This window comes from Ochotona curzoniae, unplaced genomic scaffold, assembly GCF_017591425.1.
Source record: "Ochotona curzoniae isolate NIBS_2020 unplaced genomic scaffold, NIBS_Ocur_1.0 contig_1274, whole genome shotgun sequence".
Lineage (NCBI taxonomy): Eukaryota > Metazoa > Chordata > Mammalia > Lagomorpha > Ochotonidae > Ochotona > Ochotona curzoniae.
Genome location: NW_024465023.1, coordinates 30,208,124 through 30,223,370, shown reverse-complemented (window position 1 = coordinate 30,223,370; position 15,247 = coordinate 30,208,124). Strand labels below are relative to the sequence as shown.

The following is a 15,247-nucleotide window of genomic DNA, read 5'->3' as shown; positions in this document are numbered from 1 at the left end:
GCTAAATCCTTGCTTTGCGTGGCCAGCATCCCATATGAGCACTGGTTCTGTCCCAGCTGCTCTACTTCCCATCCAGCTTCCTGCTTGTGACCTGAGAAAGCGGCAGAGGACAGCCCAAAGCCTTTGGGACCTTGCACCCACCTGGGACACCTGGAAGAAGCTCCGGGCTCCTGGCTTTAGATCGGCTAAGCTGCAGTCACTTCGGGAGTGAACCAGCAGAAATAGAAGCTCTTTCTGTCTCTCCTCCTCTCTGGATATCTGACTTCCCAATAAAAAATAAATAAATCTTAAAAAAAAAAAAAAAAAAGGGAGGAGGAGGAGGAAGGAAAGCAATATACTGGGGCTGACATTATGGCCAGGCAGGTTCAGCCCCACATGCGAAGTCATCATCCCATATCAGAGCACCTGTTATGAGTTCTGGCTGCTCTGCTTCTGATCAGCTTCTTACTAACGTGCCTGGAAAGGCAGCAGAAGGTAGCTCAACTACTTGGGCTCCTGACACCCACGTGGGAGACCAGCATGCAGTTTAGAGCTCCTGGCTTCACCCTGGCCCAGCCCTGGTTTGTTGTAGCTCTTTGGGGAGTGAACCACCAGATGGATGATCTCTCTCTCTCCTTTCTTTCTCTCTGTCATCATACTTTTCAAATAAACAAATCTTTATTAAGAAACTATGTATTGTGCTCGCTTCGGCAGCACGTATACTAAAACTGGAAGTAACTATGTGTTATCTTTTAATTTACTTTTTTGGTGAACTTTTTGAAGCCCCCTCTGATATCTAAGTAGTAAGATTATCAAAGAGATTTACAATATACCTTATTCTTATCCTTCCAGAAGAACCACCACCAAAATGAAAGTGCTGGTCCCTAAGGTATATGTTGCCAAAAGTGCTTCAAAGTCTCAAGGAAATTTCCACATTAAGTATGAGGGGACTCCAAAAAATTTATAAAGTGAAATTCAAAGGTAAATTTATCTGGGTGCTAAAAATGTTTGAAATCCATGAATATATAAAAGGTGTTCAAACTGCTCATAAGATGTGCATATTATGAAAAAAAAATCAGAAATCTCAAAAATTTTTGCATCAAAACACTTATTTTTAAATTCTATTTTTCCACAAAGTTTTTGAAATACCTTCATAAGTAACAGTTTCATTTAAATATTAGAAAAATTACCACCAAAAAAACATCTTTGAAGCCTTATATTCAAATAAATTTTCATTACTAAGTGGCTTCCTATTTGGCTGGAAGGGAAGGATGACTAGTATGTGTCCGGGACCTTATGTAAATTATTTTGTTTACTACTCACAACACTTGGATGTAATATTATTATTACTGCTTAACAGATAAGAAAACTGAAACCTAAAGTTCAAATAGTGAACTTTTGGAGCTGATACTACAGTATAGTGGGTTAAGCCACTGCTTGGGATAGCTACGTCTCCTATAGAAGTGTCAAGTTAAACATCCATCTGCTTCTGATGCAGCTTCATGCTAACGTGCCTGGAGGTAGCAGATGGTGGTTAATGCACTTGGGTTCCTACCACCAACATGGGAGATGCAGTTCCCAGCTCCAGGCTTCAAGCTGACCCAGCCTCAGATTTCAAATACTATTACAAACCTGTAGGTATCTGTGGAATTAACCAATAGACAGAATCTTTCTGTCTCTCCTGCCCACCCCTTTTAATCTGCCTTTCAAATAAGTAAATGAACTGAACTTTAAGAAACAGGGGTTGGTGTGGTACAGTAGATTGAGCAGCTGCCTGTCTGGGAAAGCAGCAGAAGATAGCCCAAAGTCCTTGCGTTTCTGGAGTTTCAGACTCCTGGTTTCTGTCTGGCTCACACCTGGCAGACACTTGAGGGCGAGAAACAGTAGGTCAGAGATCTCTTTCCCTCTTGCTCTCCCCACCACCATCGCTCTGCCTTTCAAATGAATAAATCTTTTGAAAAGTTAATTAGTTCAAAAAAAAGTTAATTAGTTCATGTTAAATATGAGTACATGTTTTTTCAACTCTAGTTATTTCCCATCATACACTATTCATTAGGCTTTAACATCAAAAAATGGATTTCTATATATTTGGCAATGATTAAGTATGAAAAATATCATACATAGTTAAAAGAGTCACTGAAGCTTATCATAAAGGAAATTATTTTTTTTAAAGATTTGTTTTTATTTTTTTTATTGGAAAGGCGGATATACATAGAGGAGAGACAGAGAGGAAGATCTTCCGTCCGATGATTCACTCCCCAAGTGAGCACAATGGCCGATGCTATGCCGATCCGAAGCCAGGAGCCTCTTCTGGGTCTCCCACGCGGGTGCAGGGTCCCAAAGCTTTGGGCCGTCCTCGACTGCTTTCCCAGGCCACAGGCAGGGAGCTGGAAGGGAAGTGGGGCTGCCGGGATTAGAACCGGCGCCCATATGGGATCCTGGGCGTGCAAGGCGAGGACCTTAACCACTGCGCCACCATGCCGGGCCCAAGGAAATTATTTTTATACTCACCTGAATATCCTGTAGTTCCGTTATAGACTGTCTACTGACGTTTCCTATGTCGTAAAAAAGTCTCTCCACTGCCTCAGTTACGATACATCCTTTTAATAACAGGTTTTTTATTATTCCTGAAACAATGAGATTATAAATGTGTTATGAATTACTACTACCTTTGGCCAACAGTAACATTATCTTGAAACATGCTCCTAGACCTTTAGTAAATGATACAGCATGAAATGATCCTCAGAGTAAACTCAAATTGGAGACAATGGGTTTCTTTAGCTATAGGTAAACTATAGTTTTCAAATAAACTTTATGTCTCCTAGGATGTCACGTATTTACAGTGTTAGCATTGTTCACTCTCAAAAAACAAAACGCAATGACTTCATAAATAGGAATGTTATTAAAGGTAGTCTTGAAGAGGACAAAATAGAAGTTAACAATGTCTTCAAAATTAGGAAATAGCCAAATTCTGATGGGAAACCTGAACATGCTTGCTTTGTAAAACTAAAATACTTCCTTGAACTGTCAAGCTTTAGACAGACATAACTGTCCATGCTGGCTCTGAAGTCCTGACCTTACTTTATGAGGGAAAAAAATGACAAGCTCAGTTGGCAACATCAACCACTGATTGAATCTGTACAGAGGATGTCACCAATTTCCCAAGTCTGAGCTCTCGATAGTCCATATGGCTGAAGCTTACTAGACCACCAAATTCCTCAAAATGTAAGTACGATGCAGAATTATAGTTGATCATCCTCATAGCCCCCTTCACGTGATGAGATTTAACCCTTTTCTAAACAAATATAACACAACTGGCTCTAGCCATATGCTTGATTTCTTTTAAACATTTGTGAGCGTCAAATTAGTAAAATGTTTTCATAACAGTACTTTAAAAGCATGAGCCAAAAGATTTCTAAACAGTTAAACTTTTTTTTTCAATTTATTAGAGAGGCTAGCAAGATGGAAACAGAGAGATGCAGAGAAGTTTCTTAACTGTCGCTTCACTCCCCAAATGACTTCAAGTGGCCAGGACTGAGCTAGGCTAAAGCCGAGAGTCAGGAACTCAAGCCAGATCTCACATCTGTGTGTCAGGGATCTATGCACGTGAGCCATCACTGCTCAAGTGAGCACTTTGGGAGCTTATTTATTATTTACTATAGCAGATTTTAAATTCTGTTTAGAGGTCGGCATTTGGCCTAACATTTAAGATGTGGCTTAGGACACCCACATCACATGTTGAAGTGCCTGAGTTTGATTCCTGGCTCTGGCTCCAGCTTCCTGATAGAATACACCGTGGCAGTAATAATTCAGGCTGTTGCCTCCCTGCCACCCATATGGAGAACCTGGATTGAATTCCTGGCTCCCAGCTTTGGCGTGACCCAGCTCTAGTAGCTCAGGGAGTTTGAGGAGTGAGTCAGAGGATGATGGGCGCTCACTGTCCATCTGCCTGCCTGGCTACCTCCCTGTCTATCATATAAGCAAAACAAACAAATTATTTTAAAAATACTATTTTAAGCGCTGGTGTTTTTTGTGGTACCACCGGTTAAGCCACTGCCTGAGACATCAGCATCCCATGTGAACTAGTTTAAGTTCCAGCTGCTTCATTTCTGATTTAACTCCCTAACTGACACACCTGAGAAGGCACCAGAGGATGGACGGCCCAAGCACACGGGCCCTTGTCACCATGTGTAATACCAAAATGGGATTCACAGCTCCTGGCTTCAGTCTGGCTCAGCTCAGGATGTTGTGGAAAAGGGAGGAGTGAACTAGTATATAGAGTATCTTTTTCTCCCACTTTCTCTGTAACTCTACTTTAAAAAACAAAAAGTCATAGAAAGGGACCTGGATGGAGTCCTGGCCTCCTAGCTTCAACCTGGCCCAGCCCCAGCTGTTGCAGGCTTTTGGAAAGTGAAGTAGCAGATGAAAGATTCTCTCTCCCTGCCTTTCTCTGTCCCTCTGCCTTTCAAATAAATAAATCCTTAAAAATATAAATTATAGTTAGAAATCAGAAAGCATTCAAACAACAGCAAATTATGCTCAATTTTTTTTACAGTATTAGTAGACTCTAGTATAACCCATACTACATGAATATTAGGAAACATATACTGAATAACTCAGGTGATAAAATAAATACAAAAAGAAAAACTTTTTTCTCCCAAGAAGTACTTAACAATAAGACTTACATTAAGCTCCCACTGACATACCACATTGGGCAGGGAGCAAGCAGAATGTGGGCCCTGAGGCAGGCTCCTCCCATTCATTGGGCAGGGAACAGGCAGGCAGGGGGCCCACCTGGGATCCTAGTAGCTGCTCTCATGTCATTCCACCTTGCTAGGCCACAAGCCTGAGGTTAGGGTCCTGGGGGAGAGCTAGTGGAGGAGCTGCACTGATAGTCTTCGGTAGGGTTCTAGGCAGGAGCAGTTAGCCAAGGGCCAAGCACTGAGGTCCTAGGTGCCACTGAACCAGCCTGAAAGCCAGCAGGCCGGGTGCCTCACAGGTCCAAGACAAGCTGCACCCAGGCTGTGAGCAGGTAGGTAGGGGCTCTCACAGTCCTGAGCTGGCTGCACCCATAGCACATCACCAAGCTAAGCCAGTAGTCTGAGGTCAGAGTCTTTGAATGGGAAAGGGGACAGGTGGGTAGCACTGATAGGTTTTGGCATTATCAAGAAGCTTGGGCTGTCATGCCCATTGGTTTCAGACGTGAAAGGATTTCCAATCTCAGTAACAGAGTCTGAGGGTGTGTGTTCCAGCATCGGAGCCCACTATACATGTTGTGTTGATTCCTGTGCAGCCGCACACAAATAATGAGTTTGACTACTCCAGTGAACCAGTCAAGAACCCTGGATGCTGCTTTGAAAGACAATCAGTGGATTCTTCAAAGACCTCATAGTGCTTGGAGTGGCAAGATTGGCAGCGATTCATAACTGTTGAAATATCAAAACCACTTGAGCAAGAATCTCAGAGCATACCCTACATCCGGGACCTGGGGAGGGTGGGAAATTGGGTGGGCCTTCTCCCTTAATACCCCCCTTTAAACATGAAAAAACATGAAGGAAATAATATGGAAAAAATTAAAAAAATAAATAAATCTTAAAAATGGTAAAGAGAGAAAAAAAAAAGACAAAAAAGATAAATGGAGCCTTTGTTTTCACCATTATCAGGGCCATTGCACTTTAAGGCAGACGTGTTTCTTCCTATCTCTTCTCTCAACTCTCTAAGGAAACCTCTCTAGGTGGGAAATTTCCATGGTGAGTTCCTCTAATTTAATGTTAGTAGATATTGGTGTGGCATGTGAACCTGATTATAGAAGCCTGACTGAACTTGTGGAGCAAGGAGGAGCCTGCGCAGTGATTGACAGTCTGTCACCTCTACTCTGACAGGGGTGTGTTCACTGTACGGAACAATACCAGTCTTTGCACTCAAGCTGCATAGGGTTTTTGTTTTGTTTTGTTTTGTTCTTGTTTTTCTGTCTACGCAGGGGCAGTATCCTCTCCCAGTATTTTCTATGGAGCGCTCCTCCCGCATTTTCTTTCAAATGTTGTGTCTGCTGATGGATGAATTTATCTGTTGTAGAGACCAATGGCTTGTCAGAATGGAGATGATGATGTGGAGCACACAGCCATTGGTACTGGCTACAATTTCTCCAATTCATGAGATGGGATCTTAAGATGAGTTAGGAAGATGAATTTGAACCTGGGATATGAATGGTCTATACTCCTAACCAGCAGGAAATAACTACAGAAGATGAGAAAAATCTATGTTTTTCAGTAACCCTTAAGAATGAGGATCAGTGGCCTGGTGCAGTAGCCTAGTGGCCCAAGTCCCAGCCTTGCATGCACCGGCATCCCATATGGGTGTAGGTTCATATCCCAGTTGCTCCACTTCCCATCCAGCTCTCTGTCGCCTGGGAAAGCAGAAAGGACAGCTCAAAGCCTTGGGACCCTGCATGCACTTGGGAGACCCAGAAGAAGCCCCTGGCTCCTGATCAGCTCATCTATGGCCATTGCAGCCACTTGGGAAGTGTACCAGCAGATGGCATATCTTTCTATCTCTTCTTCTCTGTGTAAATTTGTCTTTCCAATAAAAATAAATAAATCTTTTTTAAAAATGAATGAGGCTTGGGCCCGGTGCGGTGGCACAGTGGTTAAGGTCCTCGCCTTGCACACCCAGGATCACATATGGGTGCCGGTTCTATCCCGGCAGCCCCGCTTCCCTTCCAGCTCCCTGCCTGTGGCCTGGGAAAGCAGTCAAGGACGGCCCAAAGCTTTGGGAACCTGCACCCATGTGGGAGACCCGGAAGAGGCTCCTGGCTTCGGATCGGCATAGCATCGGCTGTTGCGCTCACTTGGGGAGTGAATCATCGGACGGAAGATCTTCCTCTCTGTCTCTCCTCTCTGTATATCCGCCTTTCCAATAAAAAAAATAATAAAATAAATCTTTAAAAAAATGAATGAGGCTCAGAGGTCACTGCAGTGGCACAGCAAGCTAATCACCCACCTGTGGTGCTGAGTATCCCATGTGTTCTCTGGTTGTAGTCCTAACTGCTCTACCTTCAATGGAGCAGCCAGCCTGGGAAAGCAGCAGAGGCTGGCAGCAGAGGATAGCTCAAGTCCTTTGGCCCTTGCATCCATGCTGGATGCCTAGAAAAAGCTCCTGGTTTCTGACTTCAGATCAAATTAGCTCCAGCAGTTGTGGCCATTTGGGCAGTGATTCAGCAGATGAAAGACCTTTTCTTTCTATCTCTCCCACTCTACATATAACATTTGTCTTTCAAATAAAAAAAAAAAAAAACCTCTTAAAGGTGTAATTTTTTAAATATTTATTTTTATTAGAAAGGTAGATTTAGAGAGAAGGAGACACAGAGAGAAAGATCTTCCATCCGCTGGTTCGCTCCCCCAATGGTCAAAATGACCACAGCCAAGTTTATCTGAAGCCAGGAGCTTCTTCCATGTCTCCCATGTGGGTGCAGGTTTCCAAGGCTTTGGACCGTCCTCTATTGCTTTCCCAGGCCACAGGCAGGGAGCAAATGGGAAGTAGAATAGCCAGGACACGAAACGGCACCCATATGGGATGCTGGCATTTGGAAGTGAAAGATTAGCCAGTTAAGCCATTGCACCAGGCCCCAAAATAAATCATTCAAAAAAAAAAAAAAGAAGAAGAAGAAGAAGAAGGGCTACTCATAGAGTCACAGTTGGAAGTCATACCTCTCCTGCCCTACGTAATATTGTCTTCCTACTTGTCAATCACATTATTTCTTCCTCAGGATATACTCCCCGCACCTGGGACTTGGTTCTATCACGTCACCAGCCCCCTTTCCAGGATCACAAAAGCCAATCAATGCAGAAGGGGACTCTCTCTTCCAATGGACACAGAATGAAAGCAGTAGCATCCTTCTCCTACCTGCCTGCCCACTTTCTCTGCACATGGCCCATTCTCTGTGTTGATCTCACCTTTTCAATAAACTTCCCCTCCAAAAAAGTAAGCACTCTAAGCAAGGACTTATGTTAAGCACCCTTGATTCTTATATTTAGGTAAATACTGGACTAAAGGGCATGTTTTATAGCCGTTGCTTTAGAATACTAATGGTATATTTTTGAAATATCCAAATATTGTTTAGAAGCAGATTTTTAAAAGAAAATGAAAGCAACAATAAATGTAAGGTTTTTTAATTTCCCTTTTTAAAAATATTTACTGCTATTATTATAGAAACCAATTACAACTTTTGATGATATGGCATATGAAACAATGAAGACATCAGTTTGGGTTTGTATTTTTTTAAGTGGCTGATGCTTTATGTAATTCAAGTTTTTTCAAAATAATTCTGGTCCTTTCAAAACATATTTTGGATGTCATTCAGTTGATCAACTTGACTGACAATAGCTGAGGCAATGACAGTACTGCAAGTCTTTAAAATAGAATACAGTCAGCAAATCTGGGTAAATTTATAGCGATCGTACAGTTGAATGGTCCAGAGTAACACTACAAAGGAAATTTACCTCTGGTGAATCTCAGAAAAGAGCTTCTGTAAATGCAGTTCACATCTGAGACATGAAGACAACATGCTGTAGTAAGGTTATATCAAACAAGATTGTACAAAGGAGGACAAGATAAATTATCTTCCTGGCTATGATTTACAACATGATTTCAGTCTATTTAACTTAGATGAGATGCATTCTAGTTGAAATGCATTCTATTGAAGCAACTGTGCTAATCAGTATCAATTAATTCTAATAACGTAGACAGCATTCTAGGTCGAATATGACAGAAAGTAAACATTTTCCCTGCCCTTGAGTAAGAGAGCTTCTGTTACCACATGAAAAAACCTATCAACAGTCCTGCCAAGTCTCTTCCTGTGATGGCCATCAGTTCAACAAGTCATTTAAAAGCCAAAAAGTCAATTCAAGATTTTGCTCCAGGTCATAATGATTATATGGAACATCTTTAGTGAGAAAAGAACCAAGAAATGACTGGTAAGTTAATGTTTTCTTAGTGCTTTAAAATCGCAATGCTTTTTCAAATGCACTCATTCCATCTTCAATATACCCCAGAAGACAAAAATGTTTATGTTACAAGGTGTTCAAGCTGAAACAACAAAATGAGGTGATTTCTGGAAAGTCATACAGAGAGGAAGTAGCATGCCAGTACTTGAATTCCATTTTTCTGATTTGAGGATTTTTTTTTTTCAATATCCCACCATGTGGGATATGGGGAAGGTGCAGGAACAAGCAAAAATCCAGAAATCTGAGACAAATAAAAATCAGCAGAGAGGAGAAATGAGTCAAGACCATTCAGCCTGCTGCATCAAAATTCTATTTGTAACTCCTCTGGCAGGACACAGACCCTGCAGGTAAGCGCAAGAAACATGATAGGAAACAGCCCAGAACAGGCCATGGAAAGTTACCCACTGGCATATAATTGGCATGGGTTGGGGGCAGACCAGGCTGAATCTGTCCACGTCATCCACTGGCAAATCCAAACACCAGAACAGTGTGGGTCGAGCCAGGTTCAGTCGCAACAAAGACTAGTACACAATACGGAATGCCAAGGTGAGGTTGCCTATACCAGAAGGGACCGCAGTGCCCAACCAGCAAGCGTGAGAACCAGGAAGGGAGGGGACAGAGCCAGCAGGGGAATAAGGGAGGGTTCCTTTGCTGGACAGCTACTCCCTCTGGAGAGCGGGGCGGGGGGGGGGAGTGAGGGGCTGGAATGGGGGCAGACCAGACTCAGCAGGGCTACAACACCTAGGCGCCTCATGTGGACTAGATAAGGGAAAAGTCAAGCTGGGCTGATTTTTCCTACTAGTGCAAACAAAATTAGAGTGGGTGAGGGTTGTTTGGGCTTAGCCACAGCATCAGCTGGCAGAAGCTGGCACTGGGGGCCAGTTCTGTCAAGTCAAACCACAGAACTATCTGGAGAGTGCATAATCTGGGAGTGGGAGAGGCCTGAGAGGGAAATAGTGGGCTCATCTCTCTTGGGTTACCACTTCCACAGGAGGGCATGAAAACCAGGACAGGGCCAGGGGTGGAATGGGGTGTGGGACAGACTGGACTACTGCTACACATACTGGCAAACTAGGGTAGGGGGCGGGCCTGGTGGGGATTATTGTGGGTCGCTCCAACTAGGCTGCAGCTCTTACTGGTTTATGCGAGGGCCGAGGCTGGACTGCAACACCCATTGGTTCCAGTGGAAGTCGGGAGTGAAAACAGAACCAACCCAGCAATTGCAACGACCAGCTGATCGGGGCAATGGACTATGCCGGGCCCTGTACTTGCCAGCACATACAAGAATCAGGTCCGAGAACACCTCAGACAAAGTTTCATTGGAGATCTCCCCAATCAAAATGCTGGACTCAGAACCCCAACCAAGAAAAAAGAGAAGACAGAAGTCAACCAACCATTCCAGCTATATCTTGGCAGCGAAATATGGGGCAAATAGAGACTCTATTGGAATTCTCAAGGACCTCATCGTGCTTGGAGTGGCAAGATTGGCAGCAATTCATAACTGTTGAAATATCAAAACCACTTGAGCAAGAACCTCAGAGTATACCCTACAATCGGGACCTGGGGAGGGTGGGAAAATGGATGGGCCTTCTCCTTTAATACCCCCCTTTAAACATGAAGGAAACAATTTGGGAAAAATAATAGTCTCACCCACTTTTCTGTAGCCCTTGAACCTTTTTACCCTAAGTAACTATGTAAAGATTGTCAAAATATATTTTTTTAAAAATTCTATTTGTGAGCTAAGAAATACTATTTCAATGCAGAATTTGATTTCAATGAGAGCAGCCAAAATATCAAAATCAGCACTGAAAAGGCATGACAAACTGAGGAATACAGATTTACTCACAGACTAAAATCACGTTGTAAATCACCTGTGGTCAGGAAGATAATCATTTTTCCTATACAATGTTCAGACAGGTCTCAAATGACAAACCGAGTGTGATACAAGAGAATTCAAGCAGTGAGTCCTAATGTAGAACTCAGCTCAAGCTACATGCACCACAGTTCCAAGGGCTCTACTCACAGCAGTGCATCTTACTTCTGAGCAGTGTCCTGATCCTGGAGGGAAACTTGGGATTAGCCCCATAAAAATCATGAAAAACAGAAAAGAACAATTTCAGACCAGAAAAAAAAAAAAAAGAAGAAGAAGAAGAAGAGAAAGCTCAGTTCTCAGGTTCCCAGGGGAAGGAGAGAATTGATCCATGTGAGGCCAGTGCCCCAACTTCTCCAGAGCGCCTCAAAGAACTAACATTTCTCTGTCTTGTCTGGAAACTCTGAGGAGCCCGACACAGCCTAGCTGCTCAGGGATGAAAGGAGACCATGAATTGGACTGGTAGATACCACAGCTCCCTGTCTCTGGCTCAGGCACAGAGCAAGCAGACAAAAATCATGATGGCCTGCTTCTTTCTCCCTGTGCACAAACTGATAGAGATCACCAGAATCTCTGATAAGGCTGACTGTGGAAGTCTTCTGTATAAGGTTAACACATGAAGACTAACAGAGATGTCTTCTTTGTCCAGTGCATGGATGCCAAAACAATGAGTTAAGGAGAATGAAGAGCCAGGCAACAGGCAAACATGTTCAAACAGGAACAAAACAAATCTCCAAGAACTATCCTGATGAAATGGGTATATAGTTTATCTAATGGAAGTAAAAGTAACTCTCACGATACTCACTGTCAAGAAAACAATGCATGAACAAATAATTCCAACAGACAGAAAATATTAAAAGGCACCAAACATTTCTCAAAAAAGCGTACAAACAGCTAACACATACACGAAAAATGCTTAACATCACTGATTATCAGGGAAATATCAATCAATAACACAACCAGATACCACCTCATGCTTGACAGCTCATGGTGGCTATTATTTAAGGAACAAAGGCAGATGTTGGTGAGGAAGTAGAAAGATTGGAACCCTTACACACATGGTAGATTCAGCTGTTACAGAAAGCAATAGAGGGGTTCCTCAATAAAATAAAACTAAGACTACACATGATACAGCAATCCCACTTCTGGGCATTTATCCACAAGCACAGAAGTCAGGAGCTTATATAAATATTAGCAGTCCTGTGTTCACTACAACTTCATTCACAACAATGAACATGAAAATAACCCAAATGTCCATTAACACACAGATGGACAAAGGAACATAGTAAATTCTGATACACAACATGGATGAACCTAAAGGACATTATACGAATCCAAATAAGCATGATTTCACTTACATGGGATATCTAAAATAATAAAAGTCATAAAAGATTGAAATTGTGACTTTCAGGAGCTGGGGGATGAGAAAACGAGGAGCTACTAACAAGTGTAAAGCTTCAGTCAAGCAAGATGATTGAGATCTGCTGGGGTTGAGGTAGCACACCACATTAAGCTATCTCCTGCAACACCAGCATCTCATTCAGGAATGGTGGTTAGAGTCCTTGCTGCACTACTCTCCATCCAACCCACCCAGGAAAGGCCCATGGGATAGACAAATGGAGCTCCAGGTTCCTACTCTGCCTGCTCCAGCCCTAGCTGCTGTAGATATCTGCAGAGTGAATCAGAAGATTCATTCTCTCTCTCTCTCTCTCTCTCTCTCCCCCTTCTTCTCCTTCTTCTTTGTCTCTCTCAAATCAATGTAGTTAGTAACTGATATCTTTCATATGAAAAACATGTGTACGAATTCATGATGGGTATTTCTCCATATGCGGAAGCCCATACCTACTCACTCATGAATGTTTATTCCCTCACTGTTAAATAAGCACTGCTCCTTTTTGCACAGATTACTAATCTCTGCTTAGAATTTTTATCTGTGTGAGACAAGAACCTAGATTGGAAATTAATATGCTCTGGTTCACACATGCATGAATTTCACATTTGTGATTTCAACCACAGTGAGAAGATACTTGGGAAAAATTTCTACCTTTGCTAAACATGTAGCCTTTTTCTTGATACTGTTCCCTAAATAATATATTCTAACATATATTTACATAGCATTTATGTTTTACTGGGTATTACAAGTAATCTAGATATGGTTTTACACAGCAGGATGCAGGTAGGTTATTCACAAATACTACACCATTTTATATTAGGAACTGGAACATCCTTAGATTTTAATATCCATGGAAGGTCCTAGAACCAATCTCCTACACATAATATGGGACAATCACAAAAGATAAGCATAATTTTTCATGCGTTTCCATATCTTTAGCCCTTCTACTCCTAATAGAAAGTGCTAGTCATTTAGAGGATTCCTAAATACACTGTCATAAACAACCTTAGTTTTAATTATTTTATTCTGTTGAAAAGCAGAGAGAAAGAGAGAGAGAGAGATTCCAACTTCTTGTTCATTCTCCAAATACCTTCAACCTGAACCAGGCCAAAGCCAGCAGCCAGGAACTCAATCCAGGTCTTCCATATAGGTGGCAGGAACCCAACTACTTGAACCAATATCTAATACCTTTTAAAACATTAGCAGAAAACTAAAATCAGGAATGGAGCCAGGATTTGAACTCATGCATTCCACCCCGGGGTGTTGAGTACCCCCAAGCAGAATCTTAACTGCTATACAAAAAGCCAACTGCTCCCTAACAGTTGCTTTTCACAGTCATGGAACAGCATAGCAATGATTTATCTGAGTACATGCACATCTCTAAATCATAAAAGGTCCAAGTCCTCCTTATCATTTCAAAATCATCATTTTATCAAAATCACCACAAAAAAGATTTCTAAATCAGCATTAATAAAGAAAAATCAGAATAACTCCTTCTGGTAGTGTTGCCGTCCTTGCAGACCAATAAACTATGTACAGAAAATTATCTTAACTCATGTATTCATTAAACATTTAGTGATGACAGATATTTAGCTAAGCACCAAAGACAGAGCATAAATTAACTCCCCTCCCTTGAGGAGCTTACAGTCATTTCCACACAAGATAAATGTGGATATACATGCATCAATCAATCAATGTTTCAGAGTTTTAAGTCACCTTAAAATGCTAGTAACACATAGTTTTGCAATTAAAATGAATTATATGTAGATAAGTTAACTAAATTATACAAGATCAAAGCTATTAGCAGCACAACTTTGAAAAGAATCCAAAGTGACTACATTCTTTCTGTTTGGCTGGCATCTCTATCATCTCCGTGTAGATTCAACAATTATTAGAGACCCAGTACGCTGGGTGTATTGCTAGGAATATAAAGATGTGTGAGGCAGTCAAAGCAACAAGCTGTGACTGGGATGAAGTCAAAGCCCAAAGTCTAGAACTTAAGTCTCTTACGTTGGTATCAGAGACCCAAGTATTCGAGTAATCACTTGCTGTCTTCCTTGGTGCACTTCAGCAAAGAGAAGGAATGGAAAGGGGAGCCGGGACTAGAACTCAAGCACTCCAAAATGCTATGCAGGCATCCTACACGGTGTTCTAACCACTATCCATCCCCAGAACTTCTGATCGTTTACTGTTCATAATTAATACCTGAATAGAGTTGAGAAATAAAGGGGAAGGGATGAAGGAAAAAAGGGGAGAGTGTACTTCAAGAGGGAAAGAAAAAAAAGTATTTTAATGAGCCAATCCCAGAAGTTGCTCAGTCAGGGGCAGAGGAGCACAGAGCCACATCTAAATTTGTTTAATACCAAGAAGGCAGCCTCAAAGGTGAAGAGGAAAGCTGACAAGAGAAATGCACATTTGAAGGGTCTTTTTGGGAGGAGAATCGGAAAATCTAAACCTATGGATAAAGCCAATTATAGACTAAGAGACAAGAATAACATACAATGAGCCAACATACCCAAGGAGTGATACTGAAGAGACTGATATGAACTTAAAGTGAGATTTTCAATAGCGTAACATTGTACCCTTGATCCTTACAATTTTTGTCAATGATTTGGACAAAGAGGCTTACAGGGAGAGATATCAAATAAGACAGACGAGATTATCTGAAAAATTAAATCTCCAGTTGTAGCAATATAAGAAAAAAGTAGAGTATTGTATATAAACCTTCAAAACTGTCTGCACCAATACATAAAAAGGCAAAATACAACTTAATAGCTGTGTGTATTTTAAAAAGGCTGAGGAGCTTTTGGAGGGCTAGTATTCAAAAACAGCCACTAGTGTGTGAAGAAACAAAAAACAAATTCAATCTTAAGTACACTGCTACATAAAGAGAAAGAGGATCACCGTCATAGCTAAAGAGAAAGGCTATCTTGTTCTCATCATATCAAATCTAGAAAATTGTGTTCTGTCCTTAAAGTGTTCTGTATTACGTTACAATAATAT

The 15,247-nt window shown here is 41.7% G+C and overlaps 1 protein-coding gene across 1 annotated transcript in view; it reads right to left on the bottom strand.

The window, feature by feature from the left end:
* The window catches only part of TEX11 (testis expressed 11), a 197,936-nt gene extending 194,695 nt beyond the window's left edge, over window positions 1-3,241 (bottom strand). The window contains exon 1 of the mRNA XM_041003384.1: window positions 3,182-3,241. Within this exon, the coding sequence (XP_040859318.1) occupies window positions 3,182-3,241 (60 nt within the window). The remainder of the gene's footprint in view (window positions 1-3,181) is intronic.
* Between the last annotated feature and the right edge of the window lie 12,006 nt (window positions 3,242-15,247).